This window comes from Manis javanica, chromosome 10 (genome assembly GCF_040802235.1).
Source record: "Manis javanica isolate MJ-LG chromosome 10, MJ_LKY, whole genome shotgun sequence".
Classification (NCBI taxonomy): domain Eukaryota; kingdom Metazoa; phylum Chordata; class Mammalia; order Pholidota; family Manidae; genus Manis; species Manis javanica.
This window is the reverse complement of record NC_133165.1, coordinates 35,371,733-35,399,489: the sequence shown is the minus strand read 5'-3', so window position 1 is coordinate 35,399,489 and position 27,757 is coordinate 35,371,733. Positions and strand designations below refer to the sequence as shown.

At 46.5% G+C, this 27,757-nt stretch overlaps 1 protein-coding gene across 7 annotated transcripts in view; it reads right to left on the bottom strand.

Annotated features, from left to right (window-relative positions):
• Positions 1 to 10,601: 10,601 nt before the first annotated feature.
• HIP1 (huntingtin interacting protein 1) overlaps positions 10,602 to 27,757 on the bottom strand; it is a 164,603-nt gene continuing 147,447 nt past the window's right edge. For 5 of the 7 annotated variants that reach the window (XM_017654511.3, XM_073215185.1, XM_073215184.1 and 2 more), the window contains 10 exons: positions 21,674 to 21,784; positions 20,889 to 20,947; positions 20,429 to 20,522; positions 19,222 to 19,322; positions 18,856 to 18,961; positions 17,988 to 18,111; positions 17,541 to 17,602; positions 15,089 to 15,197; positions 14,291 to 14,370; positions 10,602 to 13,974 (listed from right to left, as the gene is read on the bottom strand). In XM_017654511.3, the coding sequence (XP_017510000.3) occupies positions 14,318 to 14,370; positions 15,089 to 15,197; positions 17,541 to 17,602; positions 17,988 to 18,111; positions 18,856 to 18,961; positions 19,222 to 19,322; positions 20,429 to 20,522; positions 20,889 to 20,947; positions 21,674 to 21,784 (819 nt within the window). In that variant the 3' untranslated portion in view covers positions 10,602 to 13,974; positions 14,291 to 14,317. Of the gene's footprint in view, positions 13,975 to 14,266; positions 14,371 to 15,088; positions 15,198 to 17,540; positions 17,603 to 17,987; positions 18,112 to 18,855; positions 18,962 to 19,221; positions 19,323 to 20,428; positions 20,523 to 20,888; positions 20,948 to 21,673; positions 21,785 to 27,757 lie in introns of all 7 variants that reach the window. The other 2 variants (XR_012122198.1, XM_073215182.1) reach the window with 2 other exon arrangements.

Sequence of the window (27,757 nt, the reverse complement as noted above, 5' to 3'; positions counted from 1 at the left end):
ACCTTGTGCATAAGCCAAGGTAGGAAAATTGGGTTATAAGTACTGCCTGGGTGGTTGGGCATTTTTCAGAGGTCAAGTGTGTGAGGCTGAGATATGTAATATTGGGTTGTGTGCAAGAAATCTGATTATGGGGGGTTGAGTACACAGGGATCTCAGACACAGGGACCTCTTGAAAGATGGAAATACAAATTCTAGGCGTAGGGAAGCAGGGAAAGGGAACCAGATGAGTTCCCTTGGAATTACCCCCAGATATCCTGCTGGGGTGAAGGTTACGGTACTGGGGGGACACCTCCTGTACCAGGTTAAGGACAAACAGAAGATAATCAAATTTTGCTGTTGTAAGATAAATTCTAGCTGAAATAAGCAGATGACAAGAGGCAACAAAGGGCCAGTTTATTTGAGCACAATTCCTGGGTGATGTTCCCAGGTCTAGCTATCACAGGCTGGGGAAGTCACACCTGGTCAGGGAGGTGGGGGCTTATAAGGGATTAGGAGGGGGAGGAGTGGGCAAGCTATCCTAGGGGGCGTGGAGAGGTATGATGGGCTACAGGTGACATAATAGACAACTAGAAACTTTTTTCCTTCCAAGAGGGAGGAGGCTGACATCCGGGTCTTAGTTGGCACATTAGAAGGATGGAATTCAGGAAGAGCTGTCCCCTTTCCATATAAGGCACGGGTCTGGTCTGTTCTCCCCCTATGGCATCTCTCTGTTCTGTTTGCATGTCCTTGTTTTTCCTTCCTCCAGCCTAAAAGCTGTTTTGTTTGGATTAAAGTTAGATCAGATGAAAACTGGCTTTGCCAGGTTTAAGTTATTATTTTTTTTTATAGTAATAAAGCCTCCAGTTCACCTGAGAAATCTGTTGTTTACCAAGGGTGCTTCCCCTATTTCCCCTCAACACCAGGGAAGGGAAAGCTAGGGAGGAGGAAATACAAGAGACTGCCCAGGACAAGCCCTGGTGTTGGGGGAGCATTGTGTGTTTTCCTCTGTCCCTGTCCCCACCACAGCCACAGCGGAGAGTTGAGGGGCGGGGACATGGCGGTGAGATGGAGTGAAAGTTTTGCTTGGAGTTACTTGAGTAGAAAGTGCACGCCACCTGGGAGGGGTGCTCTGGGAGGTGGGAGAAAGTTTTAAGTTAAAAAGTTGTGCACTTTGAGGGTGCCAGTGGCCTCTGGAGAGAGGAGCACCCCAGGGGTTGGGGGTTCCCTTTTTAAGGATTCTTTAAGAGTGTGGCTGGTACCTGGAGGTGTAGATTTGTTAGGTGGTCTCAAGTATCTTTGATGAGACATTTATTATCAGTCCTCTGGGTAATTCTGCAAAATTAGCTTAACACAAGAAATTGGCTGCATTAGTCCCCTCCCAGGATGGCAGCTTCCCGGTTTGGGAGCATATCAGGACTGGCTGCCCTTCTAACAAGGGGGGCAGAGTTATTGTCTGTTTGCTAATGAGTAAGTTGAGAGTCTTGCTTCTTGACCTCCTCGGTATTAAAATGCAATCTTTGGGATGAAATGCTTCCTGCCTTTTGCTATGTTGTTTATGGCTGCGCCTGCATGCTGAATTGATTGCCTGGGTTGCAGACTATTTGATTGGAGTTGGAGAGAAAAGAAAAAATAGCATATAGGTAAAGTTAAAAAAGAAAAGAAGCTGGTCCTGTATGATTAACATAATAAAGACAGGCTATGCTGAGGTACCCTCCTTTATCTGAGGAATATTTAAACATTCTAGGCCAAGTTGCTCCTGTCTTTTTGAGCTTTAATTAATTAACTCTGGGTCTTTTTAGTGGACTTTCCTGGCCTTTTTCTCTTTCCACCCCACTCATATCTATTTAACATTGGGACCCACTTTCTTGTCTCCCTCTCTGTGGGTAAAATTGTAACATTTCCAGAATATCTCACCTGGCTTTGGCATAACTGCATATCAACAGGCGTTCAGAGGTGGAAAGAAGTATGGCTTTAGTGCATTTGCAGCTTTCCTCAGGGGTGGACAGAAGTTCATCTCCATATCAATGGGTAATTACCTGGACAAGGAGGGCTTATCTGTACCTGAGGGGGAGGGCTGGTTTTTGGCTGATGCTGGAGCCTGAAAGAGAGAAATGGCCCCAGACTACAGCTTGTGAGCAATAAATGGATTTTAACTATTTCTCCCTTTGACTGATTTCAGATTTTAGAGGTATTTTGCCCCAGGATTTCCTCTCCCTGGACTTAACAATGTAAGAAGGACTTAGAGTTTCCCCTTGCCTTCTGGGGAGTCCACCAGGAATCCCAAGGCATTTCCATTGAGAGAGGTCCCACCAGGACAAGGGGAAATTTGTTAATGCTCCCCACATGGGTACTGAGGTGAGAAATTGTAAGCATTGCTAGAAGATCCCCTTGGCCTAGTGGACCAACTAGACCAATTCCTGGGACCTAATCTATATACTTAAGTTGAACTGATGCCCATCATGAATATCCTATTCCCTGGTGGTGAGAGGGGGGTGATCAGGAGAGCTGCTGTGTCCATTTGGGAACAAAAACACCCACCAGGCCAGGGTGTCCAGTCAGTGGAACAAAAGTTCCCAAATGTAGATCCTAGATGGGGTAATAATAATCTAGGGGAGAGAACTAAAATGCAGGATCTTTGAGGGCTAATTATAAAGAGAATTAGGGAATTGGCCCCAAGATCTCAAAATGTTTCTAAGGTGTTTGAAGTCCAACAGGAAAAGGAAGAGACCCCAACTGCATTTTCAATAGAGACTCAGGGACCAGATGAGAAAGTATTCAGGACTTGACCCAGAAGCTCAGGTAGGATAGGATCTTTTAAAAGTCAATTTTGTAACCAAAAGTTGGCCAGATCTATCTAAGAAATAACAGAATTTAAATGGATGGAATGAGAAACCTATAGAGGAATTACTGAGAGAAGCTCAAAAAGTGTTTATTAGAAGAAAGGCTAGAAGCTTGTATTTCAAATTGTTAGAGGGAGAGCCAGACCCTCTCCAACAGACCCAGGGGAACTGCAAATTTTAGAGGAATTGAAAGCAATCCTTAGTCACCACCTCAGTCCTGGCACTGCCATCTTTACACTGGTTTGTTACTGTTGAACAAGGTTCCCTGTAGGGGTTTTGACCCAAGCCTGGGGAGGAAAGAAACAACCAGTGGTCTTTATATCTAAACTACTGGACCCTGTCTCTTGAGGATGGACTGAATGCGTTCAGGCCATCGCAGCCATGGCCTTACTGGTGGAAGAGAGGAGAAAATTAACTTGGAGGAACCCTCATGGTCAGTACTCCTCACCAGGTTCGGGTCATGCTTACTTAATCAGTGGGCTGGGCACTGGCTAATAGATTCTCAAATTTTGAAATATTAATCAAGTTTACTTGAAAAAGATGACCTGATCTTAACCACAGACACCTGTCTCAATCTGACCAGCTTCCTATGGGCAGGGGAGGCTGAAGGTCAATCAGAATTGAGCCATAGTTGCATGGATCTCTTTGAGTATCAGACTAAAGTCAGGCCTGATTTAAGGGAAACTCCTCTAGGTGGGGATATGAAACTGTTTATAAATGGGTCCTCCTGGATGATAGAGGGCAAATGACATAATAGTTATGCCATCATTGATGGAGACCAGTTATCCATCCACAAAAAGGGGTGATTACCCAATCATTGGTCAGCTCAAACCTGTGAGTTGTTTGCTCTTAATCAGGCCTTAAAACTACTTTCAGATAAGGAGGGGACCATTTACACAGACATGCCTTCGGAGTAGGCCTTACCTTTGGATAAATTTGGACAGAAAGAGGTCTCATAAATAGTAAAGGACAGGAATTGATTAATGGGGAATTAATTAAGGAGGTTCTGGAAAATCTTGTAATTCCAGCTGAAATTTCTATAACACATGTGAATGGTCACCAGGAAGGAAGTTCTTTTGAAGCAATGGGTAATAGGATTGCTGATGTAGCTGCTAAAGAGGCTGCATCTGAGGATGAAATTAAAGATTATTGAATTTCACCCCAAATATCCCTAAAATCTCATTGATCCCAAAGTTTTCTGAGGAGATTAAGAAGCTACAGGAGGTGGGGGCATCTCGAGATGAGAAAGGGAGGTGGACTTTACCAGATGGGAGAGAAATGATCGGCCAGCCTATTATGAGAGAGCTGATGGACATGTTACACAGGGGGAGCAATCAGGGTCCTCGGGTGATGTGTGATGCTTTGCTAAAGGCTTATGGGTGTATTAGCATTTACACCATTGCTAAACAGGTTTGTAGGAGCTGCATAATGTGCCAAAGAATTACTAAGAAGCGTACGAGAAAGCCAGTATCTGGAGAGAGACTCCCAGGATTAAGACCATTCCGAAGTATTCAGATGACTTTACTGATGCCGAAAGTAGAAAAGCTTAAATATTTAGTAGTGATTGTTGACCATTTCACTGGATGGGTGGAGGCCCACCCATTAACTGCAATGGCAGGATCAGTGATAAAGGTACTTTTAGAGCAACTTATTCCTAGGTTTGGGTTAATAGAAAATGTTGATTCAGATAATGGGAGTCATTTTACTTCAAAAGTACTACAGGGAATAATGAGTATTATATAAGCTGCCATATCTGGGAAGGGCAACAGACTTGCCCACTATGGAAACAAAAGATCAATTTCTAAGGGAATATGTGCTGGCCATGTCTTCTAACTTATCTTCTCTCAGGCTGAAAGGACTCCTCACCCAGACTCCCCCACTTGAGTTCTTCACTCACTGCTTCCAGCCTAGACCTGGTGTTAGTAAAATCCTGGAAAGAAGATCAACTCCAGCCCAGCTGGGAAGGCTGCTACCAAGTGCTCCTGATCGCGGAGGCTGAAAAAGGTTGGACTCACTACACCAGAGTAAAGAAACTGACTGGGGATGTGGGGACAAAGCAGAGAATTGGCAGGTGTCCCAGGTGGCTAACCAACCCTTAATGCTGAAAAGAAAAAGAACCTAAAAATGTTAACTTTTAACAGCCCTTGTTATGGTTGTGGGAGTTGTAACTGTTGTAGGATGCTGTAGCATCCCTTGTGTGAGAGGCTTGACTCAAAAGCTTATAGACGCAACCATAAACAAGCAAATACCTATGACCTACACCCAAAATATATTAGAAGAAAAACTGAACTATGAGAAAGAGAGTAAAAAGCTATTAGAGAAATTTGAGAAAGGACCAAGCGTAAATTAAAATACATTACTGGGAATAAAATAAAAAATTCTTAAATAAGAAGAGGTGGGAACTGTTAGGAAAGAGTATAAAACCTAAATATGATTTATTCACACTAGGATGCTTAAACATTTTAACAGTAAGGTATTAACAAAGGGCCACATGGTGGAAGCTGCTCAGGCTGAGTGGGGGTGGGGGAATTCATAAGGACCTCGCTATACCTGTTTGAGTATTTTAAACCTACCAATAAGATTAATACATGTAAGGGAAAGATAAAACTGGCTTAGGCAACGTCACAAAAGAATGTGAACCCTGTAGTACTCAGCCAATGAGGAACCAGCGCACTAGGAGATAAATTATTGGCACCAAATTCCCCAGGTGTGCCTGCTCACCAGCCACCCAATCTTGCAAGACTGTCATTTAAGCCTCGCTCTGCTGTTCTTTGTCTCTATGTCCACTTATTGAATTTGGACCAGTGAGTGTGTTTCTAACACCCATCACCGCATCCCGTGGCAGATACTGAATAAGAATTTGTGGGAATGAATGAATCTGCATCTCAGGGAATCTGCTTCAGCTTTCCTCTGATTTCTGCCATGCTTCAAGCTCTAACCTCCTCGGACTTTCAGCCTAGAAGCAAGTTTAGATTTTTCTTCTTCCACAGTTCTCTTGATGTTATTACCTCATAAAGTTATGGCCTCATTTGTTTCCTTCAAGTACTGCTAGATTTCTTGAACTAGTGTTTCCTCTCATGTGTACTACACATGATGCTTCCGTTCTAATGTCTGTGTTTATCTTCCTCTCAAGTTTGGAAGGTCCTTGAAAAAGGCCCGCTCTTGCTTATATCTCTCTGGGCTAATCTCTTGTGTGCAATGAGAATTCAGCAATGTTTGCTGAGTTGACCTCATTACAGAGGACAGAACTCTTGTAATAGTCATTTTGAATATGACAGGAATTAGGTAAAATCCATTTTTTTAAAACATTTTGAATGTTGATTTTGCAGGGGAAAATGCATTTCATTAGAGACATGGAGATTTCTGTAGAGATTTTGAAGGATATCAAGGATGCTTCCAGGGAAGCGACCGAGACGGACCGTGGATGTAGTCAGAGTAGGGTGAGGGTTTCCAGAGGAGGCAGGGCGGAATATTTGCAGTCAGAGCAATGTAACTACATGCAAGGAAACCCCCCCTACTAAAACTATGTTAAACATTAAGCTCTAGAATCATTCTTCAGTGAGATCAGTTAATGTTCCCCAGATGAAGAAGAGTAGCACGTTTTATTATGCTAATCATTTGTAACCATGTGTAAGATTCACTTCAGCACACTAAAAAGCCCAGTCCTATGTGCAGTCTTTCCTCCTTCAGATCTGACGAGGTGATTTTGCAAACTGAGCAACTAACTTAGCAAGCAGACCCAGCTGTAGACGACATGGTAAAAGGCAGGAAGAATTCCATCTTAAAAGATTGCATTTTAACACCCAGGAAGTTTAAGAGGCAGGATTCTGTAGTAAATAGACAATACTTCAGCCCACCTTGGGGGCTGGGCAGGCAGCCTTTTGATTTGCTCCCAGACCAAGACGCTGGTATCCCAGAGAGAAATCAAGGCAGGAAATTCCTTAAGTTAATTTTTAATATTCAGGGACCACTTAACAAGTCCACACTCCGACTCTTTCACGTTCCCAAATAACCTCAACTGCCTATAAAACCCCTAGACAACACACCACCACGGACTCTCTTGTCCCCTCTGGGCATGAGCTGGGAGCTCTGTCCTCTCACTTTCTAAATAAAAGCCTGTGCCTTGCACTCCTGCCTTGAGTGTTTGTGAAGCTCATTCTTCGGCTTCGTGAACAAGAACCCCAGCATCACAGCTATTTAACTTAGAAATTTACATTTTCTCTAGAAACAGTGCTGCTGGATGGTCAGCCAGTTAGGCTGTTTGGGCTCAGGCAGGAACACAGTGCACCCAGAATAAGGTAGGTCATGGAGCCCGTGTGCCTGTGAGATTGCCTCAGGCAGACTTACTGAATTGTGAGGGGAAATGCAAAGCAAAGAGGCAATTTATCAGGGAGTATGCAAGATCTCATTGACACCAGGTGGCCTGCAGAAATGCTTCCCATTGGCCCAAGGGGAGGGTGAGTGGCAAGCCCCTTGCTTGCTACCTGTGGAACAAAATGGAAACTTTCAGCCTGGAGTCAAATTTTCTTTAGCTTGGCCACAATTTACCTTTTCACCTATACCTCCCATTCTCTGCTCACACATTCCATGCTTTACCCAAACCAGAGTACAGACCTTTTCCTAATCTTGCTACCTTATATTTAGATCTTTTGTGGCATTTCCCCCAAGCTGGTATATCCTCTTCCCTAATTACTGCCTGCTGAAATCAGATCTATTGTTTAGGGCTCTATTACAGTTCAAATGCAGCCTTTCCCAGTCTTTCCATCTGGGAATGATCCCAACAGCATTTGCTTGTAACATGCATCCTTCAGAACTTACCACTATTTCGTTTTACACCTTGAAATTTGCTCTTTTCTCTTATGTCTTGCCAATGGGTTTCAGCCCCGGGCAAGTTCTTTGGATTCAATGAGACCAAAGAAATGATAGTAGAACATTCTTGGGGTGAAAGGGCTTATACCCAACTTTATTCCCACAGTGGCAGGTCAATTACTAGAATCCCGTCCACTCAGAGCAAGTCTGCATGCAGCAAGACGGTCTCCGCCTCTGGCCTTCTTTGCCCCCACAGCTGTCTCAGTCTGTCCTTGGTGCTGCCACCACTCCAGTCTTGTCTCTGCTCTCCTGCAGCCATGCCACCATGTCGCCCAGAGCACTGGGCAGAGATCTTTATATAGAGTCAATATCAACATGTTGCCCACACACGTGCACTGAGCTAGCTGACCAGGGCCAGGTGAAAATCCTGGCCACAGGAACCTTCACTTTACCCACATCCCGGTTTTCAAACACCACGTTCACCTGATGTTCTTCCTGCTTCTCAAATTGCTCCTCCTTAGGTCCTTGGCAAGCTTAGCCTTCTGTAACTGGCGACTTTAAATGCTGAAATGCCTCAGCGCTCCATGCTGGGTCCCCTTCTCTGCTCATTATCCTTGGACATCTCAGCTATGGTTTCAGGTACCATCAAATTCCCATCGCTTCTGACTTCTCTGGGCTCCAGGGGCACTTAAGGTCCTCGCCTGGATGAGGTGACTCAGCTAAGAACGTGTGTCTATTCTGAGCGTGGCCCTCTCGTGTCCCCTCAAGTGGATGGCACTACCAGGCCCACAAGCCAGACACGTAGCTCCCTCTCTTGCACCCCACTATCTAAACCAGGGCCTGAATATCTTGCCTTTCCTGGCCTGCCATCCTCCCAACTCTTTGGCCACTATCCTTGTCTCATCTTCCACATCCTCTGCCTGAACTGGAGCTGCTTCTGTACTGGTGTCTCCATCGTCTCTTACTCCACTCTGCTCTGTTCTCCACATCATAACTGGAATGGTCTTGTTGAAACGCAATTACGATCTTCATATCTGTTTGCCTAAAGCCCTCCAACCACTTTCCATCGTCTGCACGATCTGCTTCTGCCTGTTTGTCCACTCCTCCTGTACTACTCTGCGCTCCATATACTCAGCTATACTGGCCATTCAGTCCCTTTGGTGTCCCAACACAGGGCCTTTGCACATGCAGCTCCTTCTACTGGGAGTGAGCTTTCCCTCCATTCTTGCCTTAACACTGCATGATCTGCATCTTACTTCAGTTTATCGCCTTATCAAGGAAGCTTCTCTATAACCTCCCTTCTATGCTCAGAGCACTCTCGTGTTGTTACTGCACGTACTCCAGTTGTACTTACACACGTCTTTGTGATTATCTTATTTATGTCCCTCAGTGGCCTGTAATCTCCAGAAGGGCGGGTGCACATCTGTTTTGTCTCTCCCATGTTCCCAGTACCAATACAGTAGACACTTGATAACAAATGATGTGAATGCAACTTTTGAGGACAGGGAACAGAAAGCCTACATCTTTGCATATTTCAGCTCCTGCATGAGGAACGGATGCATAAAATGTGGTGACTAAGAATACAGTGTAAAGAGAATTCACTTACTCAAGGACTAGTGGACACTGGGTAACATGCTAGAGATTGAGGATAACTGTGGTGAGCAAAATGAAAACTCGGTGGCTTTAAATCCCAGTGGCACAGTGTGAGTCTGTTTATACTGTCTGCATAAACTCTAATCCCTTCCCTGCTTTAATGGCATGTTGGTACCATTCAAGTGGCATGATTTCACGATTCCTTTTAACTCTACACTGGCCAGAGTGACAAGTTAACCAGGCTGCCTTTCCAGAACTGGGGCCTGGCACAGGACTCTAAGACCCCTCAGGTGTGAGTACCCAAAACTCTGGGCATCTGGTTAAGGCGATATACAGGGAGCAAGGGTTTGGGAAGAGTATCATGGGCTGGAACTCCCCTGGGAGGGGAGAGAGGCTCTGCATGGATAACACTGCTGGGCCCAGGCCAGATTCAGGCCCCAGAAGGCACTTCAAAGCAGGGGGCCCATTTGCCCAAGTATTCTTCCTGGCTCTCTGGAGCCATTTCACATCTTATCTCCAGAAGCGATCTGCAAGAGAGCTGGGACCAAAACCTGTCCATGCTTTCAGTGGGGCTTCAAATGGAGCGCGTTTGTTTCTGCATTGTGGCCAGGTGCAGAAAACCCAGCTGCAGGCTGGTGCTGTCTTCTGTACTTACTCAGATCATCTTCCCACTGGGCAGTTTCAACACTATTTTCTTTCTTTTCCTGGTTCTTTGACCTCCTCTGCTATAGGCTCCAGCTTCTGAGTACTTGCTCCATGCTTCCCTTACTTGATGAGTCACTGGGCAATTCTCCTGCTTCCTTATCCTGGGTCTTGCCCACCTCCCTCCCTCCTTTGTAGCTTTCCTTGGCTTAACATGTTAAGTTGCAATCCTGCTGGGGAAAGGTTGCCTTTCTGCCAACTCCCTCTGCAAATTCTCTGGTAGCTGTGACTGGCTTGCTCTGAATCCCCTTATAATTGGCAGCTTCTGTCCCTAAGCAGAATTCATTCCATCTAGTTTTAAGGTGGCAGGTTCCTTTTGCACCTTAAGGGTGGAGAAGGGTGTATTCATAGCCTGAGACCCCAGGTTTTATGCAGACCTCGCCTTCTAGATGAACTACAGTATTGACTACTCTGGCGCTATTCGTTTCATCAGTCCCCAGGACAGGACAGTGTACAGAAGACAGAACATGTTTAAGGGAGGACATACTAGTTTCTCTAAGCAGCAAAGGAAATGTGGTAGCACTTGTACGCCTCATAAAATGTCCTGTTTTTAAGACGTATTCCCAGAGGTACAGAGCTGAAGTGGATTTGATGAACCCTAGGATATAAATGCAGGCTTTTCGCTGGAAATCAGACCTTAAGACCACTTTGGTTGGTCCATTATACCATTACTCTCCATTGCCAGGCTGAAATATTTATTTGAAAAATTGAAAACACAGATGCAATGTATTATACAAAGAAAGGTTACCTTAATAAAAGTATTGTTGGAAGGAAACAAAAGCTAGTGGCTACCTGCCCTGGGAAGGTAGGCACTCTGGAAAATGAAAGTCATTTACAGGACCTATTCTAATGGAACATCGGGGAAAAAGTTAAAAATAGAAGAAAAACAAATCCAACCCCATCCCTGCAAACCTAAATGTGAGAGTTTGTTGTAAGTTTGAGACAACTGTGTTATCACCAAGTATATTGGAACCCCCTCTGGTTTGTCCCTATGAGTACTAATGTCAGCTTAATTTAGGGCCTTCAAACCTGAGGTAGTTGAGGGTTGCCTGAAAGACATGTCTGGCAGGTATCTACTCTCAGAATTGGACCCAACAGCACCTATCCGATTATTTCAAGGTGCTTTGGCTGCTGTGGTGGGAGGCAGTGCATCACGGTGGGCTGCTGACCCTGCACTTGGTATGGACCTGGGAGACGAAGGGCTGGAGCAGCAGACAGCCGGCCCATTTGCTGTGTCCAGCCTGTGGTGGTGGTGGTCTGTGCGACAGATGTGCAGTCTCTGGAGGCCTGAGGATGCAGAGAGGGCAAAGCCAGTCTGGTTGGAAGGCCAATGCCAGGATCGAATAAGGCTTTCATTGGCAGGCAGGACCTCCAGAGACTTGAAAGGTGGTGGAAGATAGCAAGAACTTGACCAGGTACTAAAGACCAGGGTAAGCAGAACCAGTAGATACATGCCTCTAGATTCAGGAGCTGGCCAAGAAGTGAGCACTTTCCAGCTGCAAGCTTGGAGCCAGCTCAGCTCTTCCTCGGTGAGAAGCTGAGGCAAGCCCACCTGAGTGACATGCAATGGTGACCCCTGGTACCCGGTGTGAATCATGGTGTCTGACGTGGCAGCTCAAACACTTCCAGAAAGGATGCTCTGAAAAAGGTCTGGTTCCTCCAGCCGCTGGGTTAGGGGCTCGTATTCACACAGGATCCTAGGGACCGGTTGTGCACAGCAGGATCAGCAAGCAGCACGAACTGCAGTCTACCTTAAGATCCTTGCTCAGATATAAAATAACCCCTCAAAGTTAAGTCCTTTGTTCTATTTTTTTCCTTACTATGTACACACCTATTCTTATTCTAGAGGTATTAGCACTTTGTACTACAAAATTTAATAACCGGTGTGAGTAGTTTAACCTCTCGTCAATCCTATGCCATTGTTGTCCTGCTTTACTGTGACCTGTTTACACTGACCCTGAGACTTCAGTCACTGTTGATGCTCAGTGACAAATTTAATGTGAGCACTTCCTAGGTACAAACAGGTGGAAGCTTAGCAGCTTTTAAGGCTGTGAGGTTCATTTCTAGCCTTAGGATGGGATTCCTGTTTCAATCAAGGTATTTCCATACCAAGTACCACACTCATTTTTTACTTTGGCTTGAGGATAGACAAGCTTCCACTCTGAGCAATGATGAAAGTAATGCACAACAGCTGACAGGTATTTCCTCATATAAGGCTGAATTACCCCATGCTCCCCACTTAAGTGCTTCCTTAACTGCTTTATTACTCAGGCTAAGTCCACAATGGTTTTAAAAATTACCATGGCTTCATTTTAGAGGGAGTATTATTCAGAGAATCCTAATGTGGCCCAATATACTATACTCCCTCCACCACATTGGTAATTTGGAGCCAGACAGTTTGAAGGGCTGAGACCCTGGAAGTGAGGAAAGGCCAGCTCTGGAAATGTTCACTCACACTGAGAACATGCCAATGGGCTTAACTGGCACAACTGGGCCAGGCTGCCACACACCATGCCTTAGATATAACAATGCAGAGTACAAGGCGGTATTAACATAGGAGCACTCTATTCCCAGTGCTGACCTCTCGTAAGACCAGCAGGGAGATCACACATCTGAGTCTCCGTCATCTGAGCTAATGGGAGACTGTTTTTTTGAGAGCCTACTTAGAAAACAGAGAGGGAGTTGGGGGGTGTTTAGGAAGGAGGGGAGTGAGTGAGTCACAGTGATCAAACACGAGTCTCACGACCTGCCCTGTATCAACACTTGGCAATATTTGCGACAGGTCCTGGGAGGTGAGTGTTGGCTACTACCTGTCAGTTGCTACAGAGAGGAAGGAAGACGCTGTTTGTCTGAGATCGGAAGGTCACTTAAATGCTGGGGCCAGTGGGAGGCAGAGCAGCACTGTCTGGCCGGGCTGCCTATCTCCAGGAGGCTGTTGACATGCCCCATCCTCATCCCACCCCAGGGCAGTGAGGGCCAGGGATGTGCGTCCTCCTTTCTCCCTGACCCAGATGCTCCAGGGAACCTGCCTGCTCAGGGATCCATGCCAAGGGCAGACGGGACATCTTGGTCTTGTCTCTGATTCTCGGACACGGTCATGCCATGGCAGCCACAGGAACCTTACCACACTCACACCTGAAATCTGACCGCTCCAAGCGTGTTTCTGTAGGCTGCTGCTGCTCAGCGGAGGTTAGCAATAAATATTAAAGGTGCCAAATAAGCACAGGGTTTTCTCCTGCTGGGAGCAAGTCTGCCTGACCTGGGAACTATGTTCTTCAGATTCAAGAGGATGCTGAGGCAGACATTTGGAGAAAGGAATCAGAAACCTCTCACATGATTGCGCTTGGGGCCCTGCCTGGGTCTGAAAGGAAGTGGCCAATGTGAGGTGGCAGGGAAAACCCACCCCGGCGGTGGGGAGAAGGATGGCTCCTCTCACCAGCACACTCAAGCACGTGACAAGGTTTTTCAGGCTGGTCACAACGAGTTCCCGAGAAACGTGTCTCCTGAAGACCTTGGGCACCCCTCAATCCCCCGCCTCTGTAGCTGTCGCTCGTGAAGGTGGGCAGAGGCTTTCGGCTGGGTTCCAGCTTTAGGAGGGAAAGGCACTCACTCTGCTTCTGCCTTGGAGAGTGTGGCCTGGCAGCCCTGCCCCACCCCGGGCAGTGGCCTCACTGCCCCTCACTCGTTCAGCAGGACGCTTGGCACGGAGGCTGATGTGGAGCACCAAGGTGACGCCTGAGCAGCACCACTGCTGCTGACTGCTGCAGTTAGGGGCTCCCAAGAGCTCAGGGCCCCAGGGGTGCTCCCTGTGGGAGAGTTGGCTAGATGAGTGCAACTTGGAAAAGAAGAAAAGCCAAAAAATCCAACCGACCACTGTGAGAAGCAGTGGGAATCCATGGAACTTCCAGAAGAGGGGGCATTGCCTTGGTATTCTGAGCCAGGACACTCCTACTTCTTTCTGACTGTGGGCAGATTCAGGGTGGTGGCCTGGTTTGGAGTCCACAAGCCCTCTGATGCTCACAAGTTTGTGCAAATGATGAAACTGAGAAGACTAAGAAGAGAAAGAAAAGAAAAGGCTTAAGCTGGTCCTCCTGCAGGCTCCCAGCAAGGATGCTGTCTGCGGCCCAAACCACAGGCAGGATGGGAGGGTGGGCCTCCCTACAGGGGTGGCCCTGGGCCAGCCTAGACACTAGGAGGCTGGGAGACCACAAAGATCATGGGTGACACAATGGGGTCACTGTGGAGACAGGTTTTTGGAGGCCACGCAGGCCCTCGGCCCCAACGATGGTGTGGCTGCTCTGGGGACCTCAGGGGTCCAGCCTGTGGCTGGGGGAATAACATACACACACGGATGGACAAGGCTTTACACTGCTGCGTGGGCTGTTGCCGTGCCTCTATTCTTTCTCGGTTACCGCTTCTTGCAGTGTAGGTGGAGATGCTTCTGTTCCTAAAAGACAGTAATTCGTTTCATGGCGCTTCACCTACACACGCCTTCACTGAATCCACAGTAAGTGCCACCATGATGGACTTGAAAACACGTCATACTCATAACCATCTAGTCCCTGAGTTAGGTGTCCAGGAACGACGGGGAGGCACTTGCTGGTGGTTTCCAGAGCCAGTCAAGTCCACCAAGAGTCAGCTATTTCATGATCAAGGTGACTTTGGACGCGCAAAAAACAGCGCTCAGAACCAGGTGATTAAGAGTCTCCGGCTGGCGGGCTGAATTTGACCCCACTCCGCGGCATTTCCAGCTCCTGGCCCTTTCTATCTGCCAGCCTTTGTTGCCCACTGCTGGCTCTGGGCAGTCAGAACCTTGTAATTCACTTGCCCTGTTTGTTGGGTCCTCACTGACCACCGGTCATGCATTCACTGTCCGGTTCTGTGCTGGCCAGAAACTAGCCCCTGGGGAGCAAAGCAGACTCACTGGGCCTGGAAGGGCATGGCGGTGAGGGAGTAACCAGCCCACTGGTCAATGTTAAGGTCTTGAAAGGTGACAAGAGCTTTCAATTCACCACAATTTATGCCAGTTTTGGGCTTGAATGTGATTTACAGTGGAAGAGAAACACAGTGAGTAGAACCAGGGAGGCAGCCTGCGCACTGGGAGGGGCGGGCCCTCCTCCCTCAGTACCTCCCGTGGCAGCCAGGCTGCGCTACAGACAGGTTACCTTCTTCCCACCCCTCGGCAACCCCGGCCAGCTCGTAGTGCTTTTTCCGAAGCTCTCCCAGTTTCTGCCGCTCCTTCTGCAACTCGTTTTCCAGCTCCAGCACCCTGACCTGTGAGGAAGTGGAATTTCCTTCTGAGTGGCGATCCGAGAACAGTCTTACTTAAGAGACTGAATTCCCCTCTCCATGCCCCAGTTCTCTCCTCCATACTGTTTGTTGCTATCACAGTTCGCAACTTTGTCTCTGCTTTCATTTCTCCATCCACTTACGTTTTCTCACTGGGACCCTCCCCTAGGAATGAGTGATGCTTTACGGTCCAAATGCCTGAGTGGGAGAGGGCTGGTCTCTTGTTCCCTGATCAGTCACTACCTGCAAACCTACCCCTAATGCGCAGCCTACCCGTGTGGGTTGTTCCCACCAACTTGTAACCCATCTCCTCTGATCCCACTTCCCTGGAGTCCAGGCAGAGCCTGAATGGCTGGTTCTGGTATCTCCGAGGGGCCATTATTGTACAGGAAAGGCCCAATCTTACCAGGGGAAGTGTTGGTTCTTGGCTGTCCCTATTCCTCATGAATTCTCATTACTTTATTAACTTATTAATTTAAGAAATACTCATGGAGCACCCATCATGTGCTTTAGGCTCTTATAGGTGCTGGAGGCACAATGGTGCAGACAGATGAGGTCTCTGCTTACCTTTTTTTGGGGGAAAGAGACAAACTAATCAACAGGGAAGATCAGACTGTTAAGAAAATGACAGGGTTGGTGTGACAAAGGTTAAGGGTGGTCAGCAAAGGCTACTCTCGGGAATTAACTTCTGTGCTGAAGGCTAAGTGGAAAAGAGATCAGCTGTTCAGAGAACTGGGGCGGGATGCTCCAGGCAGAGGAAATAGCAAGAGCAGGAGCTGGAAGGCAGGGAGGAGCTGGAGGTGTTGGGGGAGCAGAAAGAAGTCCTGTGGCTGGCATGTGGGAGGGTGAGGGTCGTGAGACAAGGTTGAAGAGCAGGAGGGTCATTTTATCCTGAGCCCACAGGCAGGGGTCAGGAGTTTGGGTGCTATTCTGAGTGCCAATGGAAGCCACTGGAAGATTTTAAGAGGGAAGTGACATTCTGTCACTTATGCTTTTAAAACATAAAGGAAATAAACAAACTCTTGAAGGCAAGCATGGAAGCGACAGACCCAGTTAGGGTCTTTCTTTAGGGGACTAAGTCCCTTTCTTTGTTTTTAAACTTTTTATTATGGAAAATATAGAATATACACAGTGGGACAGAGATGTGTACAGTGGGCCCTGCCATGTGCCTACTGCCTAGTTCCACCAACTGCCAGCTCCTGGCTGGACTCATCTCCGCCATACTGCCTGTCCCTCCCTCCCACCACCCTGGCCCCACCACAGGTTTGTTTTGAAGCAGATTCTCGCCTATGTTACAGTTAAGCTGCTTTGACAGCAATTCAGGAGAGAAACAGTGGTGCCTTAAACTAAGTTGGGAGACGGAAAAAAATGGAAAGCTTAAGGTGATGATTGGAGATTTGGAGTTGACAGGACTTGCTGGTGGATGGGATGAAGGAGATGAGGGAAAAGAAGGCACCCAGGTTCAGGGTGGGGGCGGGGGTGGTGGTGCCGGTTACTGAGGTGGAGAAAACTCAGAGAGGGACGGATTTGGGAGAGAGGGAAGCTGAAGGACCTGTTTTGGATACACTGAGTTCGAGATATTTACTGAGCATCAAATGGAGAAAGAAGTAGGCAGCAGGACAAGTACAGAGCTCAAGAGATCAGGGCTGGCAAAGAGAAGTTGGTGTTTATGAGAATGTACGTGGTGTCTGAGGTCAGGAGGACTGGAAGAGCAGGAGGGCATTGGTACAGAGCCTCAGGGTGAGCTCTGTTCCTTCAGCATCGCATGGAAAGTTGGCCGCATGACTTTTCCTGAAGGTGCGGAGGGACCCATCTCCAGACTTTAACAGTCTCAATCTGGACTTTAACCCCAAAACTGACCATCAGTAATTCTAGAACAAGGACATCAGGTGTTTTTCAGGATCCCACTGATTCCTACTTTCATGGCATAACTTACTGAACAACAGAGAGAAATGGCTTCATCACCTTTGATGGGTTAACAGTGAATCGGTGATTTTTCTTAACTAAAGGTTATATACACATAATTTTATATCAGAAGTTTAAAAAAACTGCCAGTAGTAAGACTCCCAACTACTAGTTTATGGTCGGCTAGGAGAGCCCTGACCACACTAGAGGGACCCCAGCCCAGAAGTTCAGACCTGACCACTACTCCTCATCTTTCTCCACTGCCCTGGTTCTTCCAACGTCCCTCAGGTTCATTCCTGGGCTAATACGCACACCTGTGTCCATTTCCCCCAAGTCTCTCTCTGTGGAGTCTCTCCATGTGAGTAAGATTTGGGTTGACATCATAGGCAAGAGGTTGACTAGACTGAGAGATGGGGCTCCTACCTGGGAATCCATCTCCTGGCGTTTGATCTGCATCAGTGTCATGCTGGAGAAGTCCATATTGTCTGCAAGGATGGAGATAAGGTCCTGTCAAATGACACCCCTGGATGACTTTCACTCGCTGAAATGCATGGGTTGCCACTTACTGGCAACTGGTGACAGTGACTGAGGGATGGAGAGGTAGGAAGGGGCAGTGACATGGTACTGAGCATCAGACCTCGCAAGGACAATGGCCTTAGGGTCACTTCTTTGAAGTCAGAGGAACAGCTAAATGGAAAATCTACATAAGGCCTGTCACTACAGTGATCTGAGCAGCACACTGATATGATGCCCCACCTTCTGAGAGAATGAGAATGAAGGTAAGAAGATGGACAATAGAACTGTGGGAAATTGGGATCCTGTAGAATGTAAAGTACGGGTAACAAGGATGCACAAGAAGAGCATCACTACCTGTCTCCTCGATCTGTGACTTGCCGGAAATGGTTGAGGCCACGACAGCGGCAGTGGCCTGGCTCACCCCCCGAGAGGCCTGCTGCAGCCGGGCCAGGTTCGGGCTGTCCTTATCAGCTTTCACCTGCCGGGACCAAGCAGATTTAGGTTCTCACAACAGAGAAGCAAGGACTGGATCACATAGTTGGTCTGATGGCTCTTGATAAATATATGTCATCTGCTGTGGTCGATAATCAACGTCTTAAAAATTGCTGCCTATGAGGTCAACTCCGAGTGTATCTCTGACACAGAGAATTATTCCCTGCTCATCTGCCTGGTGGCCTCTAACTCTAGTTTTATCAGTTATTGTGATTAATTGCTCCAGTTGTGGAAAACAATTTGGGACAACAATAAGTAAGGACAATAAAGAATACTCCGCAGGCTGCTATAAAACTCACAGAAGGATTTTGGTGCCAAGCTTTGTATTAGGATTAGTTGGGGGCGATGGTTCCAATTTGGAGACCCTTGAGGAGAGGGAGACATTGGCTCTGGAACCTCAGAGCCAAGCCAGGGAACAGCTTACTGCACTGACACTCCCCATTTATGAGTGCAAATCAGACTGCAAACCAGAAGTCAGCATGGCTGGGACCCTGAGGCCATTTGTAGTAAAAGTGAGGAGAGCCAAGAGGAGCCCATGTGGTGGGCTGGGTAGGGGGTCTCTGTGCTGACAGATAAGAAGCTTTTAGAGGAGGGTATTTTATCTTGGGGCCCAAACTACCTGGATCCTGGATAAAGCATCTGTTCTTGGGACCCAGCTCCAAGTCCAAGTACTTTCCAAGTTGGCCAGACCTTACGGTGTTTGGGGGCACCCAGGATGGACCCTACCTACCTTGGAAGCAGCCACAAGCTGGGCTGTGCTAGCAGCGATTTCGTGGGAACACACCATGAGCTCCTCAAACTTCCCCCTGCCTTGTACCGCCATATCGGCCGCATCCCTGAGAACCAGGAAAGGACAAGGTGGGTTATGTCACTGACAGGTGTGACCCTTGCGGTCCCACCTGTAGGCCACCCCCACCACCCTGGCTGCATGGAGCGCACAGCACTGCCCAGGGAGACCCAGGCTCCCTTTCAACCTCTAGTTTTATTGGCTTCCTTATCCACCCTTCATTTCTAGGGGGCAGACTTCTCTCCCCTTAGTTATTCTCTGGGTCGGCTGACGGAATGTGCAGTGGGGGCAAGGGCCTGGCAGACTTACACCATGACAGTGGCCCCCCAGCCCACTGCTTTGGAGGCTGAGATGAGTCCTTCTGTCCATCGTGAATTCTTGGCATAGAACTCTTTAGGAGATGCTGTACCCTAGGGGAGTGAAAAATTGTAACAGCTGCCTTTTACTGAGCGCCTACTATGTGCCAGGTGCTTTCATATGTATCACCCCAGTCTTCACGTAACCCTGAGAGGTAAGCATTATGACTTGCATTTTGCAGATGAGGAAAGTAAGACTGAGAGGAGCAAAAATACTTTTCCCAAGATCACGTAGGAAGTAAGTGGAGCAAATCCTAGGCTTTTCTGACTCCAAAGCCTGTAGTGATTTTACATATCACAGTATTTTGACATTGTATATATAAGAATATATATACATATATACGCATCCATATGAATATTTGAGTAACTTATGATCTGAGGAGAGTCTAGCCTCTCTCCATGATGTACCAAAAGAAAATACACGGTGAGTAAAAAAAATTATTTCTGCTTGGGATTTTAAAGTATTTTATGCTTTGGAAGTGTCTGATAATCTGATTATCTACAGACACCGCTTGCTCAGTCCCTGCTTTGGGGCTAGAGTGCCTCCTCTCCGTCTCAGAGTGGTGAAAAGCACCCAGCAAAGCAGGCAGGGCTTGGGTCCCATAGGATGCTTTCCAGGCGCATGAGCCCTGCCCTGGACCTCTGTGTTCTCAGCTGCAGCGGCACACAGGGACGTGAGAAAGGGCAAGGTGACCAGGATACCAGTGCAAGAGGCTGAAGTGATGATGTCAGCAGGTGGCGGAGGCAGAGCCTGTCTGCCAGTGACTGTGAGTGACTCTGCGGCTGGGAGCAGGCGCCTCCTGGAAAGCCAGTGCGGGTCTGCTCCTCTGACCTGCCCAGGTTTTACAAGCCACTCCCTCCACCCAGGGTGTAGACTTGCGAAGCACACTGGGTTTCCACAGTCAGTTCCAGCACATCAGCCTGGGTGGACGAGCCTGCGGCTGGAGGCTCTCTGGGGACCTGGTAATGCCCTACTTCTCCCCATGGCATCTGCTGCCTCCCACGGTAGTGGCAGCTGCCCCTAGGTGGACGCAGGATGAGATGGCTGCCTGCTGGGATTCCACTGAATGCAGACGAGAGCAGCGAGGAGACCAGCCTTGCGGGGAATGGGCAGTTGTTGCCGATGCCTGTCTCCCTCCACAGGCCTCCCTGACGCTCACCCGGCCACTCTCCACGATCTCTCGCTGGAGGTCCTTAGAGGCCACAATCAGGACCTGAATAGCTTGCATCAGGCTGGTGCAGGAACCAAGGATCCTGCAAAACAAAAACAAAAACAGGTCAGGCAGAAGACTGTTCGCTGACTCATTCCCAAACATGGGCCGCCCTGGAATGGGAGCGAAGGCGGGGAATCTGGTGGTGGAGATGCACTGAAGGAACGGCAGTGAGCACGGAGACCGACTTTGTTCCTCCTAAGGGACAGTTAGAGGAAGAGTCATGGGCTTCCTTCCCCCCATAACGCCGCAGCACTACCGTCACTGCAATGCCGTTACTGACAGGTACACAGCCTCAGACCTGTGCCTGCTAATGTTCCATGCTAATAATTAGTACAATTAGTGTAATTAAGCCCACACAGGGAAGACTGATCCTCATCACTCTGTGCCACATGCTGCTCAGACTGACCTCTCGTTCACCTCCAATTTGACTCCCGTGTCTCCAGCTCGGGATTTGCTGAGCATCTCCTGTTGAAAAGAAGCAGGTTTCTCAGTAACGCAATGAGCCTGGAGAATGCATTGGCATCCTACTATGCTTTGTGTCCTACATCCTGCGGTGGCTGAGAAACCCAAATCTAAAAGTGCCCTCCATCTACATTCCTACGAGAGTCAGAGGTGGGATGCAGCCATGGCAGGCTGGCTCTACTGTCAGTGTGCGTGCTGGCATCCTGGGGCCCAGGCTGATGTGCGCAGAGCTCTGAGAACTCTGGCAAAGTGGGCACAACATGTGACCTTCCCAGTGGTGCCCACTGAGCTTTCTGCTGAGATGGTCATTACCTTGGAGTGCGTGGCGCTGAGATGAATGTATATCACCTCATCTAAGTCTTACAACATCCCTCCAATGTAGGTTATTTATATGCCACCCCACAGAAGTGGAATCTGAACCTCAGCAAGGTTAAGGCAACTTATCGGAAGGCTTGTAGACAACTAGCAAGTGGTCCATCTGGAACCCGAGCAGAGGATGGCCTGTCACCAAAGTATGGGATTCTTGAAGAAGCTGCTCGCCTCCCCGTGGTGGGACCTTCTCATTTCCTAGTGGGTCTCAGAGATCCTGGTGGGTCTCGGTTTGGGTTTGTTTAGAGGGGGCCACTGTAGCCTTACTGAACAACTGAGACACACCCCCATGGGGAGTGCTGCCAAAGGGTAGTGCCAAGAGCCTCCCTCCTTGCAGGCCTCGTGCAGACACCTGCATACCTCTATCCTGGCGGTAGCAGCCTCAATGGCAGCTGAAGTGGCTGCCATCTCCTTGTCTACCAGGTCCCCCAGCTCCTCCTGTTTGATGTCCAGGCCTCTGGGCAGGAGCTCCTGTGAACAGCACCACAAAGGCTGAGATGACCCTTTGACCTCCTCTCTGTTTTGCTGAAGCAGACCTGATACCCTCAGATGAGAACAGAAGGTAGGGGAGACCCACCATGGAACACACTTCTACAAGCTGTAGAGGGGAGTCCCTCCTAGGCCTCGCCTAGAACATTCCACAGTGTGAACTCTGGGTTCTCACGCTCCAACCCCTCTACTTGCACTCAGAACCTACCTCCTTCTAGAGAACATTCCTGCCTAGCCCTGTGAGGCCATGCAGCCGCAGCCACTCAGGCCCTGACCCCACAGATGCACAGTATCAATTTGGTGCTTGGGAGGTATTTTAAAAACACCTTCAAATGTGGATGATGTCTTCCAATCAGACAGGCTGCCCCTCAGTTAACCGCTTCCATAGCAATTGTAGGAGACAGTTACTAACCCTGTTCTACAGATGCGAGGCCAAGGCCCGGAGAGGTCAGATATCTTGACCACAGTTACTCTGCTAATAAACAGCAGAGCAGGGATTCGAACTCAGGTCTGAGAGTAAAGCCCATTATTTAAAAATTATGTGTTATACATTTAAGAGTATAAAACAGATAGGAATGCTTTAAAGAATATGAACAATGACCCACATTGTCCACTACCACCCAACTTGAGGAATAGCTTAAGAAATATTATCAGTACCTTTGAAATCTTCTTTGAATTCTGCCCGTATTTCATCTCCCTTCCTGCCTGTTCCCCACCTCCACATAAACACAGAATAAAGGAAAATGCTTACCATATCTTTTTTTTTCTTTCTAACTCCATTATGAATGCATTCTTGAACAATGTTACATTTGCATGCATTGGTATTTATATAAAAGGAATCATACTGTAAGTAATTTTCAATGGCTTGTTTTTTCACTCAGCCTTCTGTGAGATTTGTCCTCTATCCTAGTAATTCTATTCCTAGGCATATACCCTAAAGAAACTCTCACATCTGAAGATATGTACAAGAATGACCATTGTAGCACATTCATAATATCCCCAAAGTGCATCAGCAGGAGAACAGATTATACATTGAGGTGTAGTCACCCACTGGAATACTACAGAGCAGTGAAAAATGAAAGCATCCACATGGAGGAATTGCACACAGAATATTGGAAAAGTGAGCTGTATATAGATGAAAGTCTGTTACACACAGAACTAACAATACATTACTTAGGAGGGAGAGAAAGGATATAGTCATTCTATTACTTTCCAGAACTGATAAAACATTCTATATATAATGTCCATATTCCCACTTACAAAATCTGTGCTGGGAGGAGGAGCCAAGATAGAGGCGTGAGTAGGGCAGCAGAAATCTCCCAAAACCATATATATTTTTGAAAATACAACAAATACAACTAATCCTAAAAGAGAGATCAGAAGATACAGTACAACAGCCAGACTACATCTATACCTGCAAGAACTCAGTGCCTCACGAAGAGGGAAAGATACAAGCCGTGGTCCAGTGGGACCCAAGGGCGCCCCTCATCCCAGCTCCCCAGCGGGAGGGAAGGGGTCAGAGCGGGGAAGGAGAGGGAGCCCAGGACTGCTAAACACCCAGCCCTAGTCATCCGCACCAGGAGCACAGACACAGTGCATGATGTGCTGGACATTAGGGAAACGGAACAGTAAAATCTGCAAACGGGTCCCCACAGCCAGCACCCCTGGGACAAAAGAAAAGTGAGTGCTTTTTGAAAGTCTTAAAGGGACAGGGGCCTTATAGCAGAATGGAAGTGTCCTGGGACACTCAGCCCAGCAGCTGGGAATCCTGGTGAACTCCAGGCACGCTAACCCCCTGGGAGGCAGTGCAGCTCTGAAGCCCCTCACAGTGATAAACAGCCTCTTGTCCATTCCCTCTGGCATGACCTTACCATAGCAGGGCAGTAGCCTGAGAGCAGCTGCACCCACAGCAGCCGCCTAGGACAGACTCAGAGCCCTCCCAGTGCATGGCAGTCCAGCACAGACAGAGAAAGCCAGGACAGGGTGCGAAAGGTTGCTGTTCTCGCAGGAGAGCACACCAGGTGTGCCTGCCCCTCCCCACAGGGCTCTGAGCTGCCCCGACAGCTGCCGCGCCCACAGCGGTTCAGGAAATAAAACTGGAAGCTGCTCCCTGTGTGTGGGTAACCGGCAGAGGCAGTGAGGAGGGCAAGGTGAAGAAGGGACGTTCTTCTCCCAGTTAACATATGAGCCAACTGCCCACAACTACCTCTATAGCCATGAAAAGGCAGAAGAATTTGATCCAGTCCAGAATCACCCAGAAAACCCCTGAGAGGGAGCCTGGGGAGAAAGATTTAACCAATCTTCCTGAAAAAGAATTCAAAATAAAGGTCATAACCATGCTGATGGAGCTGCAGAGAAATATGCAAGAGCTAAAAGATCAAGTTACGAGAGAGAATATAGAAATAAAACAATCTCTGAAAGGACTTAAGAGCAGACTGGATGAGGAGCAAAAGGCCATTAATGGGACAGAAATCAGAGAACAGGGAGACAGAAAAGCTGACACAGAGAGAGATAAAAGGATCTCCAGAAATGAAAGAATATTAAGAGAATTGTGGGACCAATCCAAATGGAATAATATTTGAATTATAGGGATACCAGAAGAAGAAGAAGAGAGAGAAAAAGGGATAGAAAGTGTCTTTGAAGAAATAATTGCTGAAAACTTCCCCAAACTGGGGGAGGAAATAATCAAACAGACCATGGAAATACACAGAACTCCCAACAGAAAGGATCCAGGGAGGACAACACCAAGACACATAATAATTAAAATGGCAAAGATCAAGAACAAGGAAAGAGTTTTAAAGGCAGCTAGAGAGAAAAAGTTCACCTATAAAGGAAAACCCATCAGGTTATCATTAGACTTCTCAACAGAAATCTTACAGGCCAGAAGAGAATGGCATGATATATTTAATGCAGAGAAACAGAAGGGCCTTGAACCAAGGATACTGTATCCAGCACGATTATCATTTAAATATAATGGAGGGATTAAACAATTCCCAGACAAGCAAAAGTTGAGGGAATTTGCCTCCCACAAACGACCTCTACAGGGTAGCTTAGAGGGACTGATCTAGATGGGAGCACTCCTACAAAGAGCACAGAACAAAACACCCAACATATGAAGAATGGAGGAGGAGGAATAAGAAGGGAGAGAAGAAAAGAATCTCCAGAAAGTATATGTAACAGCTCAATAAGTGAGCTAAGTTAGGCAGTAAGATACTAAAGAGGCTAACCTTGAACCTTTGGTAACCATGAATTTAAAGCCTGCAATGGCAATAAGTACATATCTCTCAATAGTCACCCTAAATGTAAATGGACTTAATGCACCAATCAAAAGACACAGAGTATTAGAATGGATAAAAAAGCAAGATCCATGCATTTGCTGCTTACAAGAAACTCACCTCAAACCCAAAGACATACACAGACTAAAAGTCAAGGGATGGAAAAACATATTTCAGGCAAACAACAGTGAGAAGAAAGCAGGGGTTGCAGTACTAATATCAGACAAAATAGACTTCAAAACAAAGAAAGTAACAAGAGATAAAGAAGGATACTACATAATGATAAAGGGCTCAGTCCAACAAGAGGATATAACCATTCTAAATATATATGCACCCAATACAGGAGCACCAGCATATGTGAAGCAAATACTAACAGAACTAAAGAGGGAAATAGACTGCAATGCATTCATTTTAGGAGACTTCAACACGCCACTCACCCAAAGGATAGATCCACAGGGCAGAAAATAAGTAAGGACACGGAGTCACTGAACAACACACTAGAAGAGATGGACCTAATAGAGATATATAGAACTCTACACCCAAAAGCAACAGGATATACATTCTTCTCAAGGGCACATGGAACATTCTCCAGAATAGACCACATACTAGGCCACAAAAAGAGCCTCAGTTAATTCCAAAATATTGAAATTCTACCAACCAACTTTTCAGACCACAAAGGTATAAAACCAGAAATTCTACAAAGAAAACAAAAAGGCTCACAAACACATGGAGGCTTAAGAACATGCTCCTAAATAATCAATGGATCAACGACCAAATCAAAATAGAGATCAAGGAATATATGGAAACAAATGACAACAACAGTACAAAGCCCCAAACTTCTGTAGGACGCAGTGAAAGCAGTGTTAAGAGGAAAGTATATAGCGATCCAGGCACACATGAAGAAGGAAGAACAATCCCAAACGAATAGTCTAATGCTATAATAATCGAAACTGGAAAAAGAAAAAAAATGAGGCCTAAAGTCAGCAGAAGGAGGGACATAATAAAGATCAGAGAAGAAATAAACAAAATTGAGAAGAATAAAACAAAAGCAAAAATCAATGAAACCAAGAGCTGGTTCTTTGAGAAAATAAACAAGATAGATAAGCCTCTAGCCAAACTTATTAAGAGAAAGAGAGAATCAACACAAATCAACAGAATCAGAAATGAGAATGGAAAAATCACAACACATTCCACAGAAATACAAAGAATTATTAAAGACTACTGTGAAAACCTAAATGCCAACAAGCTGGAAAACCTAGGAGAAGTGGAGAACTTCGTAGAAAAATACAACCTTCCAAAACTGACCAAGGAAGAAACACAAAAGTTAAACAAACCAATTACGAACAAAGAAATTGAAACGGTAATCAAAAAACTACCCAAGAACAAAACCCCTGGGCTGGATGGATTGACCTCGGATTTTATCAGACACACAGAGAAGACATAATACCCATTCTCCTTAAAGTTTTCCAAAAAATAGAAGAGGAGGGAACACTCCCAAACTCATTCTATGAAGCCAACATCACCCTAATACCAAAACCAGGCAAAGACCCCACCAAAAAAGAAAATTACAGACTAATATCCCTGATGAATATAGATGAAAAATACTCAATAAAATATTAGCAAACCAAATTCAAAAATATATCAAAAGGATCATACACCATGACCAAGTGGGATTCATCCCAGGGATGCAAGGATGGTACAACATTCGAAAATCCATCAACATGATCCACCACATCAACAAAAAGAAAGACAAAAACCATATGATCATCTCCATAGATGCTGAAAAAGCATTCGACGAAATTCAACATCCATTCATGATAAAAACTCTCAGCAAAATGGGTATAGAGGGCAAGTACATCAACATAATAAAGGCCATATATGATAAACCCAGAGCCAACATCATACTGAACAGCGAGAAGCTGAAAGCTTTTCCTCTGAGATCGGGAACAAGACAGGGATGCCCATTCTCCCCACTGTTATTTTAAAAAGTATTGGAGGTCCTAGCCACAGCAATCAGACAAAACAAAGAAATACAAAGAATCCAGATTGGTAAAGAAGAAGTTAAACTGTCACTATTTGCAGATGACATGATATTATACATAAAAAACCCTGAAGACTCCACTCCAAAACTACTAGAACTGATATTGGAATACAGCAAAGTTGCAGGATACAAAATTAATACACAGAAATATGTGGTTTTCCTATACACTAACAATGAACCAATAGAAAAAGAAATCGGGAATATAACTCCATTCACAATTGCATCAAAAATAATAAAATACCTAGGAATAAACATAACCAAAGAAGTGAAAGACCTATACCCTGAAAACTACAAGTCACTCTTAAGAGAAATTAAAGACAGCACTAACAAATGGAAACTCATCCCATGCTCTTGGCTAGAAAGAATTAATATAGTCAAAATGGCCATCCTGCCCAAAGCAATATACAGATTCGATGCAATCCCTATCAAATTACCACAACATTCTTCAACGAACTGGAACAAATAGTTCAAAAATTCATATGGAAACACCAAAGACCCTGAATAGCCAAAGCGATCCTGAGAAAGAAGAATAAAGTAGGGGTGAGCTCACTCCCCATCTTCAAGCTCTACTACAAAGCCATAGTAATCAAGACAATTTGGTACTGGCACAAGAACTGAGCCACAGACCAGTGGAACAGA